Raw genomic sequence first — 13,791 nt, 5'->3', positions numbered from 1 at the left:
ACAAAAAAGTGGGCGTCAGTGTGTTTGAGTTGAAGAACAGCTGATCAGCGAGAGGCCGCATCAGCTGACATTAACGCCAAAAGGCCAGTGGGTGTCCACAGAGGACACCGTGATGGGACAATGGTGACTTGCTGGCCTTTCCACCTCCACTCTGTCAAAGCAACATTTTTAATCCTTTCCCAGTATGTCATCAGTGTGATTGGCCATACATGCCTGTGCATTTTCTATCTTCTTCACGTTTTTATTGTCATAATGGCCACCGCTTAATGTAATATGTGCAATATGACTTCCCTTGACTTTACCCCACTCTTTGGCCCCACTCCGTATCAGATAGCAGTGTCCCTCCTCTTGTGTAAGCCATCTATGACCTCTTTCTTCCCAGCTTTTAGTGACAGTAACATTGTGACAACCCATCAACCCATCTGGTCAACATATGTAACCTTCACAGAGGTGAACGTCCCGTCTACCACCTGTCGTTTAATCACGCAGTCTACTTACATGTATGATTTAAAGCAACAATATGTTGTCATTTGACCTTAAAATAATAGTTAAAATTGCTTGAGCGTTACACTGGCTCGTAATAAGGACAATGGTGTCACTGTCATTGCAGTGGCGACCACAGATCACCTACTTTTTTTGGTCGTGACAACCTTTTTAAAAACACTTTAGTATTATGCAAAAAAATAGATAAAATTGCATAAGAACAAAAACAATACAAATAAATCCATCCATCTATTTTCTATGCCGCCTATCCTCATTAGGGTCGCAGGGGTAGGCTGGAGACTAACCAAGCTACTTTGGGCAAGAGGCAGGGAACACCCTGGACAGGTCGCCAGCCAATCGCAGGGCACATATGGACAAACAACCATTCAAACTCACATTCATACCAATGAACAATTTAGAGTCGCCTATTCACCTAACATGTGTTTTTGGAATGTGCGAGGAAACCGAGTACCCGGAGAAAACCCACGCACACACGGGGAGAACAAACACTACACAAAAATGCCGAAATGGAGATTCAAACCCAGATCTTCCCAATCTCCTGACTGTGTGGCCAACATGCTAACCACTAGGCTACCATGCGGCCTACAAATAAATCATATTTGTAATAATATACAGGGTTATATAGTATTTTACTCAAAATCAAGTTTGATTTCCTGTCTTACAAGTGTGCAATGTAGCCACCCTCAGTAGCACGAGCAACATCAATGCGATAATAGAATTTCATGCGTATGAGCATATCACGATCCACTGAATTGATCGCTGTTGTTGTCAATGTTCAAGCGCCCTTCAAATAGTCACTGACTCGTTCCATAACGATGCTTCAAAACTGAAGCAATGCATCATGAAAATGATTTTTTTATAACCCTGGTTAGCGTCATTAATCTTAATAATTCATTCATAATGTAATAATTATTAATGTTTGTTGCTATAAGACGACACAAAATATAAGGCAACTCTTCTTTTTCAAGACACTTTTTTTGAAAAATAGTTTTAGGACAAAATAAAAGACACAAAAAAACAAGAAAATTGTTTCTGGGCTTGGAGAGAAGTTGTTTGGTGCCACCTGTAGGTTTGCATGTATAAATCTCAAGACACTGAATATCAGCTAAAAATGAAACATATTTAACATTTTATTATAAAAACATATTATCATTATTATTACATTGAATTATTTTTGTCCACGTCATAAAATGGCATATTGTGGCGCGATGGTGTCCGTGAGGACCAAGCAGCTTGTCTAATGAGCTTGTCAAGCCATTGGAAAACGCATGAGGTCATAAAATATAACAGTATAACAACATAACAGTCTGATTCACGGTGCTGTCTTTCTAAGAACACTTTACTAACAACACTAAATTCATCACATAGTACCTTAACACTCCTAAGGTATACCTCAGAAATATACAAACATGTGTCAATACGAGTTTAAAATGAAAAAAAACCCAACATTTCAAAGTTTTCCTATGATGCATTTCGTTTGAGGACATTTCATTGGAGGACAAGCAGCATAGAAAATGGTGGATGGCAATGCTGCCTTTGTCCACCAGAGGGAGGCTGACGTCATTGCAGCGCTCAGATGAATGCGTTTCTATTAACTATTTTGATTGATTGATTATTTTGAATAAAATAATAAAATTAATACATCAAACATTTTGATGGACCCTGCTTCCCTATGTGTGTTCTATTGGGAATCCCTGCTTTATACTATTGTTGAACCAGCCAGGTCACCTTCCATGTTGCGTCACCACTAGCACGAGTCAGTGTAGTGGTGCACATGCAGCTGCCGAGGGATTGATTCCCGCTTAGTGCTCCATTCACCATTGCTAAGCCAATTAATGTTTGAGTGTGGTGCCATTAAAAATGCATAGCTACTGTAATGAAAACAAATTGACGCTGCTTTCAGCTGCTCTGGAACTGGACAAATATCTGGAGAGATATTGACATTCACCTTAGGGGCGCCCATAACGAGAGAGGTTAAATGAGCCAATAAATGTCAAAAGCTGTTTTTGCCAAGTATTACAGTACATGCTAGGATGTCTTGATGAGAGGCAAAGTGCTCGCCATATGTTGGTGCTCACAATTTGCGGAAAGAGTAACTTATTTCCATTTAAATTCGTAGCCAGAAAGGGATCCGTCTCATCTAAAAACATGCGACTTCACATTCCCGTGCATGGTACCACTGGGAAACACGGAGGTCGGATCTAAGCAGGTGGCTTTTCGTAATATGTTTTCACAGATGTGATCAGAGATATGTTTTTTCGTCGGCTGGCGGCTGGAAAGGAAAACATCCGCTCAAAGTCAATGTTAAAGCACTTCGGCGTCGACCTCTCGCTGCGTTGATCAAATCTCCCTTCCATAGAACCTCGCCGCTGATTTAATTCACAAACACGCAGACTGAAGGTCACCCTTAATGGTCTCGGAAACCTTTCCCTTCACCATGACTACTCCTCGGCCCCCATCCGCCTTCTCCCCATTCATATGCCCGACTCCGCCCCCCACCCTCACCCACCTTATTGTCCCCCAAAGAAGAGCTCCTTATAAATAGGCATTTGACAGCTGACAAAAACGTGGGCATCCACAGAGTACATGGTCTCATTTTACAAAGCTAATGACTCAATAAAGACGACTTCTGAAGAGCTGCAGACAAAGAGGGACCATTAAAAAGCTAGTGTCTGTCCTCTTGTCCCCTAAATAGATGAATATCTACCCTGAGGGACAGACACCTACAGACACTCGGGCAGTAATTTTTCAAACCACCATACTTAGTGCCACACAGGACCCAAACAAACTGTATGTCATCTTCAAATTGCACCCAAAGTGTATGTATGTGCTGCCTGCGATGATGAATGACCAGGGACAACTGCCAATGTGAAGTGCTTCAAGTTCTTTATGATTCAACAGGTTTGACCTCCAAGTACACACGTGCACATAAATCCAAGTATGACAACAAATGAACACCTATAGCAGGGATGTCCAAACTTTTTCCACCGAGGGCCACATACTGAAAAACAAAAGGATGCAAGGGCCACTTTGATATATGCTAAGAAGGTAGATATATATTTGTTTTAAAAAGCTGCTTTGTGATACAGGTGAAAAAGCGTATTATTAATATGAACTTCAGGCTTTGCTCTTTACTCATAATATTATGACTTTTAAAAAATAACATATTTTTTCTTGGATATTTCAACTCTATGCTACTAAAATGTCATTATTTTTCCTCATAATATTACAAGTTTATGACTTTTTTCTCATTAGAATACATTTTTTTTATCTTAATATTTTGACTTTATCACATACTGTATGTGGGTCGACACTGTGATTGATCTGTTAATTTCCACCATCCAAACCTGCAAACAACTAACAGATTTGTATGCCCATCTCTAATTTACGCACGCTCATTTCACAGCTGAATCACTACTTTCATACAGTCAAGTTTCGAACGCCTCAATTTTCATATGATTTGGTTTCGATAAATATTTTTTTCTGGTTTTTGCACAATATTGCACATAACAGACTAGTCCTTTTGCCCTGTGCTGTATCATTCCGCGGTATCCAGTGTCCAAACAAAGACACCTCTGACTGAGTGAGTCAACCACATAACTATCATACACGATAAAGGGCCACTTACTCGCCAGGAGGACATTGACAGTCCGGCTGGTCAGGGCTCCATGTGCGCTGGCACTCACGCAGCTGTAACCCCCCTCCACATCGTGTGGAGGCGGTCCATCCTTCGAGGTGAGCAGTAAGAGGAGGGACCGGTTGGCGACATACTGCAGGACATCGCTCTCCTCCAGGGGAAGTGGCTGGCCGTCGCGTGACCAGGTGATGTTGAATGGTGTGTCACTGGCCCCCAGGTTGCAGTCCAGCGTGAGGGGGGACCCCGGCTCCAACACTACATGGCTGGGTCCTGCCCCGCAGCTCAGCTCCACCGAAACAGGCTTATCTGTGTGGCACAATTGGAATTAATTATAAATCCCATTCGTTGAAACGGTTTCAACTGTAATGAATTGTGTGGTATGCCTTGCAGCTTGAGAACTTGGCTGCAACTCTTTATAGGAACCATTTTATTATTCTTTGAAAACCGCTATAAATCAAATATCGCCATTTTTTCCTCACTGATTTGATTAGCGTTGTTCTTGGCTATCCGTTTCAGCATTGGACAATTTGTCATTTTACAGCAGGACTTCAATGGAATCAATAATGTTGGCAGCAGACTTCGGGCAGGGTGCTTCAGGGACACAGAGGAGTCAACGGAGGAGAAGGAAGAGGAAGAGGAGGAGGGAGGAGCGTTGGAAATGAAATGGGCACAGCAGCTTGGAAGGATTTGTATGTCAGCAGCAGAACATTAAATTTAGAGTGGGGAAGTCCTAGAGCCAGAGGTGCTGGGGGATGAGTCACAGAGTGCTTTCAAAGCTGCACTGGAATGAGATGCTGTTGATATTATTTATGATTTCCTGAGTGGGTATGCAGCAGAACCTCGCAAGTCGAACACGATCCTTTCCTGGATGCTGATGGATGCACACGTTTTTCGGATTTTGATTTTTCTCTAATTGGCAAAGGTGGAAATTAAAATAATCAAAATTGTTGGCTTAATATAACCTGTTTAAATTGTACGCGCAATTTTGCCAGCCTCAATATATCTTGCCATGTGCATGTGTGTCTGTTTTACTCGTCTGTTGCCTCGAAATAGGCAGGAAGCACCTTGGCACGTTTGTTCCATAGAAGAACGGCATGAATGAAGTGAGCACTTTTGGTGGGTGGAGGCGGGGCCCCTAGCATACACACAGAAGTGTGTAACGTAGTAGAAATTAAGTTAATAGATGGCAATACATTGTCATATATTTTTTAATTGTACTTAAAAGTATTGTTAAAATCTTGTCTTGTCTCGTAGACCCAATCTCATATATCGCCTCGTTTCGTGACACCCCTATTATTAATGCATGTTGATAACCTAAAATTAGCGTCACCATATTTTGATTAGACAGCATAGTGGCCGAATGGTTAGCATGTTGGCCACAAAGTCAGGAGCTCGGGAATATCTGGGTTTGAATCTCCGCTTGGGCATCTCTGTGTGAAGTTTGAATGTTCTCCCCGTGCGTGCGTGGGTTCTGTCCGGGTACTCCGATTTCCTCCCACATGCCAAAAACATGCATGATAGGTTCTTTGGCGACTACTGTGATTGGATCTGTTTTTGATATTTTGTCCATTTTTTGTAGAGTTACATGCACAAATGCCCAAAATGGTCCTATCTAGCTATGTTAAAGAATCCTTTATAAAAATTCTTGGATCCAGATGTTGATCCAGACCACTCCCCAAATTTCACCCCCAGTTCTTCCATATCCCATTTCCGACAATTCCTGAAAATTTCATCCAAATCCATTCACAACTTTTCAAGTTATTTTGAGCACAGACAAACATACAGATAAACCCCAGATAAAAACGTAACCTCCGCACTTGCTCTTTGCGCTTGGCGGGGGTAATTACTAAACCTTCTCCCTGGACATCAACAAGTAGCAAGTAACTGTTTAACGCCCAATGGAAAAAACAGCCACACGTCACTGGCTGACGCTGTGAACACGGAGGTCGGTTAGCTTGCAAGGTGCGCATACAGTACTTAATGTGAGTTTCCAATAATACCTTGCACAGCGCCACTTCTATATTACTGTACTATCATTCATAGTAGCGATGCCATAGTTCACTGTCAGGCTGGCTTTTGGCTGCCCTGTTCTCACGATACAGCTTTTTTCCAAATGAGAAATCTTGTCACGTTTTAATCTACAAGATCGATACGGGTCGGGACACACCTACAAAGCATATCATTATTAATAGTATTCGGGCTGGACTTTGGACACCCCTGCTTTAGATGCTTGCTGAGTCTTGTGAGATTTGCAGATGCATGTTGATGGTTGAACTCTGGATTTTTGTGTCCCTGTACAATGTTTTAATTTATTGATCAGTTATGTCCAAACTTTCTCCGTCGATGGACGCTTCCAAAATCATCTGAAGGATATAATATTCCTCACCTTTTATTCATTAAACAAGCTAACAGCAGTCCATTGCAGGTCAAAATATTCTAAACAGTTAAATATATTTCAAGGAAAAACTGCCTAATGTGGGCCATGCTACAATAAAAAAAGACCGATGGGAAACAAGCTGCAGGCTGAAAAAGGCCCCCAGGGCAGACTTTGTACACCTGTTAAGACCTTGAAGCCCCCTTGAACGTTCTTTATGCATCTTCCTGTACAACAGTCCTGTCATTTTCATAATTCCCTGTTTTTTAACCACGGTGTCTGACCTTGACAGGTTGCTTGGTTTATTTCTCTGTAAGTAATGTGAGAGTGCTTCTTAATTTAGTTTTGTGGAAAACAAGACGGCAGGAGAGAAAAAGGGGGAGGATCTCAGGATAAAAGGTTGTAATGACAGACATGGGAGATAAAAAGGAGCTGAAGACTCAATATCTGTGACAGGCTGCGACGTGATTGGTTTCCATAAGGAGGCAGGCTTAGCATAAGACAGGTATAAAATGGACCGCATTGGAATTGGCTTTAAAAGTGTCTCATCCACTCAAGTCCAATGAGGTTTTGAACCTGTGATTGTGCGACACCCAGGTCATTGAGTTTATCCACTGCTGCGCCCGGCCTGTGCATTTTCAATCATTGCTGCTTTTAATGCATGATTGTTTTTTTCTCTCTCTCTCTATCTTTCTTCATACATTATGCACCAACATCTGTTTCATTATCTGCACAAATGCAAATCAAACTTTGAGGAGGTGCTTAAATCAAATGGCTCTTTTCCCTCAAAATTACAAATTTATTGATCCATATCAATGAATCTGCCTCTCTAACTGGGAGTAGTTGGATGGTGTGTTTCATTTGACGGCCTATTCTTGGGTGGAACAAATCTGCCAAAGCGCCACACTTGTGCTCATTTATCTTTACATAGAAATACATTGTTTCCACATTATCTAGTGTCATGTCATTTTATTGCCATGGCAGTGAAGAACACACTTTATAGGGGATGAGAGTATACCTTAAAGAGGAAAGACCATAAAAACCCATTTGGATATTGTCAGAGTATTAAACGTGTTCTATCAAAGTTTAGTGTAATTTTGCACTGAAGAGACTAACTTGGCAAGAAAGATAGAGGAATTATGTAAATTATGGACAATTACTATGCAATGACTGGGAAAGGGCAAGGCCATTCATACTTGAAGTGGGACAAAGTATCGATATCAAACAACTGAAATTGAAATCGGTGATCTGCAGTATCAATACACTGCACGTCGATAACGCTCCATAATAAATGTAATCGGTACTGTATATTTTTCCTGAACAGAATCTAAATGATGCATACACGTCCAGATAAGGTGAGTGAAATTGCCATTTCACTTTGAATTATGCTGATTTCGATGTCGGATATCAATGCAATGCTTTCTTTAAAAGCCGAAAGACACTGCACAAATAATGTATACTAGTATAGCATTATAATTCAGTCCCGGATATTATGAGTGATAATAATCCATCCATCTATTTTATATGCCGTTTATCCTCACTAGGGTCGCGGCTATGCTGGAGCCTATCCCAGCTGACTTAGGGCGAGATAATAATAATAATTTTTTTTTAAAGTTCAAATTCAATCATGCTCCAATAGTATTTTTTGTTGATTATCCCACCCAACTGGAAGGATATTTAATGTATTTTAAATTAAATTAGCTTGCAAAAAAAACCTTTTGAACAAGGCATTCTAAAGTGCCTAAAAATGGAAAAAAATATACCAAAAAACTGTAAAAATCAAAGAAACAAGCCAAGAAATCACATTTTCAAAAACATGAACAATTAAATGGTAAATGGACTTTCACTTGTTCAGCATTCCCTCGTTTATCGCGGGGGATAGGTTCCCCAAAATAGCCCCCAATAAGTGAAATCTGCGAAGTAGCCAACTTTATTTGTTTAAAATTATTATTAGGGGTGCAACGGTACACAAAATTCACGGTTCAGTTCGGTTCGATACGTATGTGCTACGGTTCAATATTTTTTTGATACAAAAAATAAATTAGTAGTTGATCAGAGATATACTGAGCTTTCAAGACAGAGCGGCGTCATAAGTTGATAAAATAAATATGAAACTGAGCACTGTTCGATACAGGGGTCATGGTTTGGTACGCATGTGTATTGAACGGTTTGATTCAAATACACACATTGTTACACCCCTAATTATTATATGTGTTTTAAGGCTGTAAAACACATCACCATAGACTGTATACAGTTTTCTCAGACAAGCATTAACATTTTCTCACATTTCTCTCGTTTAAACACTCTCAAAAAACACTCATTCCGGAAACATTCCGGAGACCTACTATACGTGTGAATTTACTTTCCAAACACATTCTGTGGCACATGCAAAGACACACACACTGGTGTCTTAAAGCACTCTCTCTTGTGTTGGATTAATTAAGTTAATGGGAGATGGAATTTTTCCTTTGATTAAATGAGGCCTGACCCCCTACCGTCATGTTCTGATGAAGAGGCTGGGTGATCCAGAGGAAGGCTGCACACACACAAACACACACACACACACACACACACACACACATTAGCTCTTGCCATGGAGATGAACACGCATCCCGATTCAAGTCAAAGCACCTACCTCAAGGGGGACAAATTATGGAAAAGTAACTTTTTAATTGCTTGCATACCATATTTGGGTAACTGGAGTGCCCAAACCAAGTAATTTTTGTGTTAGCTGCCAATGTCACAATGTCAGATTGTGACATAACAATCTATAGCTAATTTGCTTAAGACTGCTCTGACACCGAGTTTCTTGGTGGAAGCTCCCTGTGCCAGGATTGGCCAATGTCGTTCTCACAAGCGACTAGACAGTGCCACAAGTAAATCCAAACCTAAAAATAAGCAGAGTCTCGGTGCTGTTGGATGCACCAATTGTCACACATAATAACATCACCTCCCAGCCACAGAGGAAATTACAGCAAAGTGGATTAATTTTATTTACGATTGTCAGCCGCAGGGGAGCTCCTCTGTACTGCTCCAAGGCTGAATTCTGTCATGTCTTAACTTCTTGCCCTGTAAAACCTGGCCTGTAGTTTTCTGGGTGAATCATCTGACGTCTGGTTGCCACAGCAGTAGAGGGGGGTGAGGAGTGGCACTTTTGCACGACACGGGACAGACCCATGAAAACAGAACAGGGTTGATTAGAGGAGGGTTTAAGGGGCTATCCTCACGGAAATGTTTTCAGGTCAAAATGGCAAAGTATTTTATCGTTTCACCCTCTCATCCTCATGGAAACGGCGTTCTGCGTGTAAACAGCCAACACGAAAACGATGACGTCCCCGACCCACCACCACCCCATCGCTATCACGTGACCAGAAGTGAGTGATGAGTGATGATAATGACTCGCAGAAGAACTGTATCCTTACAGTGCCGGTGATGTCGGCAATGTGATTATAGTTTTTACAAACGTGTGCATTACGGTTATTGTCATTGTGATCGCTATCGTAGTTAATAATTGCATTACTACTATTACTACAAATATGTATGACTGTTACAATGTGGTTGTTGTTATTATTGTGTCCTTTCCGTCATGGTGTTTATAGCTGTCACAGATTTGCTGATGTAGTCCTGTTTGTTTCTGTTGTTTTGTTATTGTTGTCACAATTGTTGTTGTTGCTGTTGTCCTTGTCTCTCCCTTTTTTGTCCCGCTCTTATCCCCGCACTCCCCTCTCTGTTTTATCTTCTGTTCTTCTCTATCCCCTCCTGCTCCGGTCCGGCCGCTCCAAATTTGCATAGCAACCAAACATCAAAGTCAATTCAGTAAATTCTGCATAACAGGGGAAGTGTATCTCACACTTTTCCCTGGCGGTGCAAATCTGTTGAGCACGTAAAGGCATTTAGATCAACAATACTATTTTCCCTAATGGCTGGACAGGACAAACAAACAAAAAAAGAAGTACCGTATGTTTCGGACTATTAGTCGGAAGGGCATTTGTGTTCTGTCTTTCTCAGTTGTCTTTATGAGTTGATGTTTACATACATTTTCAGTGGTGCAAGAGTGATAGGAGTAGCAGGTACTAGCGCACCAGCCTAGAGCGCCCTCTCATAGCTGCCAGTGTGAAAAAAAACATAGAAGTTGCTCTGGAGTATAAGTTGCAGGACCAGCCAAACCATGAAACAATGTCTGACTTATAGTCCGAAAAATACCACGTCTTGTAAGTGTAGATGAGCCTTGAAAAGCGGAAGACGACGGATTTAGCATTCTTTTTTCTTCTGTGGTTTGGTATGTCACATGGTTCCATCTGTCTGTTCACAGCGCCACACGTAGGTGTGCCTTGCGTATTACATCGTTTTCTCTCTTTCACTAATTACTAATCTGGCGCAGTGTGGACACACATTTTTTTCAACCCGGCAAACAAAAAAATCTCAGTATCATTCCCGTGTGAACAGGGCCTACGTGTGCCCTCATTCTTATCTTTGGAGTATTTTATGTATTTTATACAGACATATTGTTAAGACACCTGTTTTAATCTGTGAAAAAATACAGATATCTCCTTTAGAAGGTGAATAAAATCTCTTACAGCACTTCAGTGCACACAAAGCGGCACACATCACCTCCATGGAGACTCTCTACAGTAATTAGGTCTCATTAAGTCATTAAAACAGCTCAGAACTCGGCAAAAAGTAGGATATATAAATTGAAGTCATGTGCCGCACAAGAAAAACAACATCTTCTCACCAGCATTCAACCAACACCGACCTACGAGAAGAAACCAACACTTGATATTCTTAAACATACAGAAAACCTAAAGTGCCCTGATTTTATGGCCACACATGCGGTTTATATATGCAGCCTATCTGCTAATGAAGTCATTGAAGTGCACGCGTGTCCTCTTGCAAAGTGCCAGCATCCCATAAGGAGAGAGAGGTCCCTGAAGTACTCATTTTGCCATTTACCTAGACAAGAGGGGAAATGCTGGCAAAGGACGGGATACTTTCAGAGACGTATAATGAATAGTTGTGAAGCTCATAGATGACTTTAGGGATTATGTTCTGTTATGAGGCATATCATACATGTGTTTATGCATATTCATGTTGCAAATATGGATCACTTCTCTGCCTTAAATATAAAAATTTGGTTGCAGATAACAGGTTTAGCTGTTTTGCAAATGCTTGTAAAATTAGACAAATGATGTTGAAGTTAACATTGCAGCATTTTCACCAAAAACTACCCAGGTAAAAAGGTTTCCCAAGCGGCCAGAATAGTTCCAGGCGGCCACGAAGGTCTTTTTCAATAATAGGGCCCTACGAATTCTGCGTTGAGGGAATCACGGACGGAATCTCAGAAAATTGACATTGTGTTAATGAAATGCTGTCATCGTGATGAGAAGGACCTTTGGGTGGGTAAGTATTTCCCGGGCGGTCCGCTCAATCGTAGCACAAACACATCACAAACACTAGCGCGCCCCCTCCCGAACTAAAAAGGCCGAACTGGCGACTTGAAACACCGGCAAATGTTGGCAAAAAAATTCAAAACTACTCTAAGAAGCATGAATGCAAGCTAGCGGTGTTAGCTTAAGGGGAGTTACATACTGACGTACGTGCTCCTACGTGCTGGCTACGTGCAAAAATGGGGAAAATCGCAAGAGACACGCACATTTCCCGCACAGACTTTCAATTTTTCAGACAGCCCGCAAAGCCCGTAGGAAGAAAATTGGATCGCAAGAGCAAGGCAGAGGAGGAGCGCGCGTGTCGCAGGTCTAAAAGTACATTGTGTACATTGCCCGGCCACAGCAGTGGCTCCTCCCGCGGCAGGCGGCTCCTCCAGCTGTACACTCGACCTGCGTGGACACACGGCGGCTGCTCACATAGCATATCTGACATTAATACGCCTTACCCGGCCACGACAGGCGGCTCTTCCCGCTGTACACTCTGGTTCTCCCGGTCACGATAGCCGTAGGTGCCGTAGGAAGCCAGTACGCCCATCTTGCAATCCAAGTGAGTGGGCTTCACGAGCCTCGTACGAAGCCCACACACGGACATGAGTGAAACATACGACATTACACGAAGCACACCTAGCTCGCACAAGGCACACGCCGCACTCATGATTTAAAAGCTACCAACGGAGGGCGCGTGGCAAGCATGTGTGTGTTGCGAATCACTTGCTCCGTAAGTACGACACACTCGCAACCCCTCTTATGCCCTTCTTCCTCTACGTGCCGGCCACGGCCAACAAATTTCCCAAAAATTGAGGAGCACGTACGTCGGGATGTATGTAACTCCCGCTTTAGTTTAGCAGAGCAAATTATGCGGCTGTGTGTGTGTGCGACTCAGGCTGTATGAGCGTGTTTACGCTAGGCAGGAGATTCAGACGGTATGATAACATATGTATGAAATGTATGAAATGTCTTTATTGTAAAGAAAAAAAAAGTGAAGTCAGAAGTCATTTTTAAACCATATAGTATAACATGATGAAAGTGGAACACACACGTATTTCAAATAAAAAACAAAAAAAATAACTGAATTCTTTCTAATTAAATAATCAATAAATAAAATGCAGTCTGCCGTGGGTAATCCTGCAACTGAAGTCACAACACAATGGATATTTTTTAGTAAAAAACAAACAAAAATAAAGCAAAATGCAAATAAATGCAATCAAGTGACTCCAGGGGTGCACTTACCATAAGGCAAACACAGGCAATTGCCTGGGGCCGACATTTCCAGGGGCTCTCAAACGTCACAAAAACTGTTTTTTTTTCCTTCAATTTAAAATACATACTACATGCTTAAAACTACATCGAAATGACTAATCTTTCATCAGCGTTTCGACCGCTGCCTCGCTTTTCATCCACTGGACTATTCCATGTTACTGCGCATGTGCAGATTGAAACAAACAAACTTGTTGTCGCCGCGTTGCCTCAACGGAGAAGAAAAGGCGAGTGGAAAACCAACCTTTTTTTAATCAAAACTACCGAAGGTGTCAACCGTTTTCCCAGTCCCAACATACGTAGACACAGAGACAGCAGCACCGCGTCTGTGAGTGTCAGCCAAGGATGCAATAGTTTTAGAGATGAAGCTGAGAGTGACGCTTTTCATCACAAAGATGTGACTATTAAAGCTGTAAACTATATTAAATGTCGTTTCACGATCTTATCAATTACAGTGAAAGCGTTGAGATGATTCACTTGTTAGGTAATAATAATCCCGCAGGAGGATTTTAAGGACTTTATCTAGTTCAGGAGAATTTTCTCATATTCACACTTGTTAGAAGATGATACGG

General features: G+C 41.6%; 1 protein-coding gene across 3 annotated transcripts in view; it reads right to left on the bottom strand.

Annotated features, from left to right (window-relative positions):
- Nucleotides 1-13,791, bottom strand: part of igdcc4 (immunoglobulin superfamily, DCC subclass, member 4) — a 68,657-nt gene that overhangs the window by 30,091 nt on the left and 24,775 nt on the right. For 2 of the 3 annotated variants that reach the window (XM_054770789.1, XM_054770790.1), the window contains exon 2: nt 4,133-4,447. The exons of the other annotated variant lie outside the window; for it this stretch is intronic. In XM_054770789.1, the coding sequence (XP_054626764.1) occupies nt 4,133-4,447 (315 nt within the window). The remainder of the gene's footprint in view (nt 1-4,132; nt 4,448-13,791) is intronic. 3 annotated transcript variants of the gene reach the window in all.

Source organism: Dunckerocampus dactyliophorus, chromosome 3 (genome assembly GCF_027744805.1).
Source record: "Dunckerocampus dactyliophorus isolate RoL2022-P2 chromosome 3, RoL_Ddac_1.1, whole genome shotgun sequence".
Classification (NCBI taxonomy): domain Eukaryota; kingdom Metazoa; phylum Chordata; class Actinopteri; order Syngnathiformes; family Syngnathidae; genus Dunckerocampus; species Dunckerocampus dactyliophorus.
This window is presented reverse-complemented; position numbering and strand designations above follow the sequence as displayed.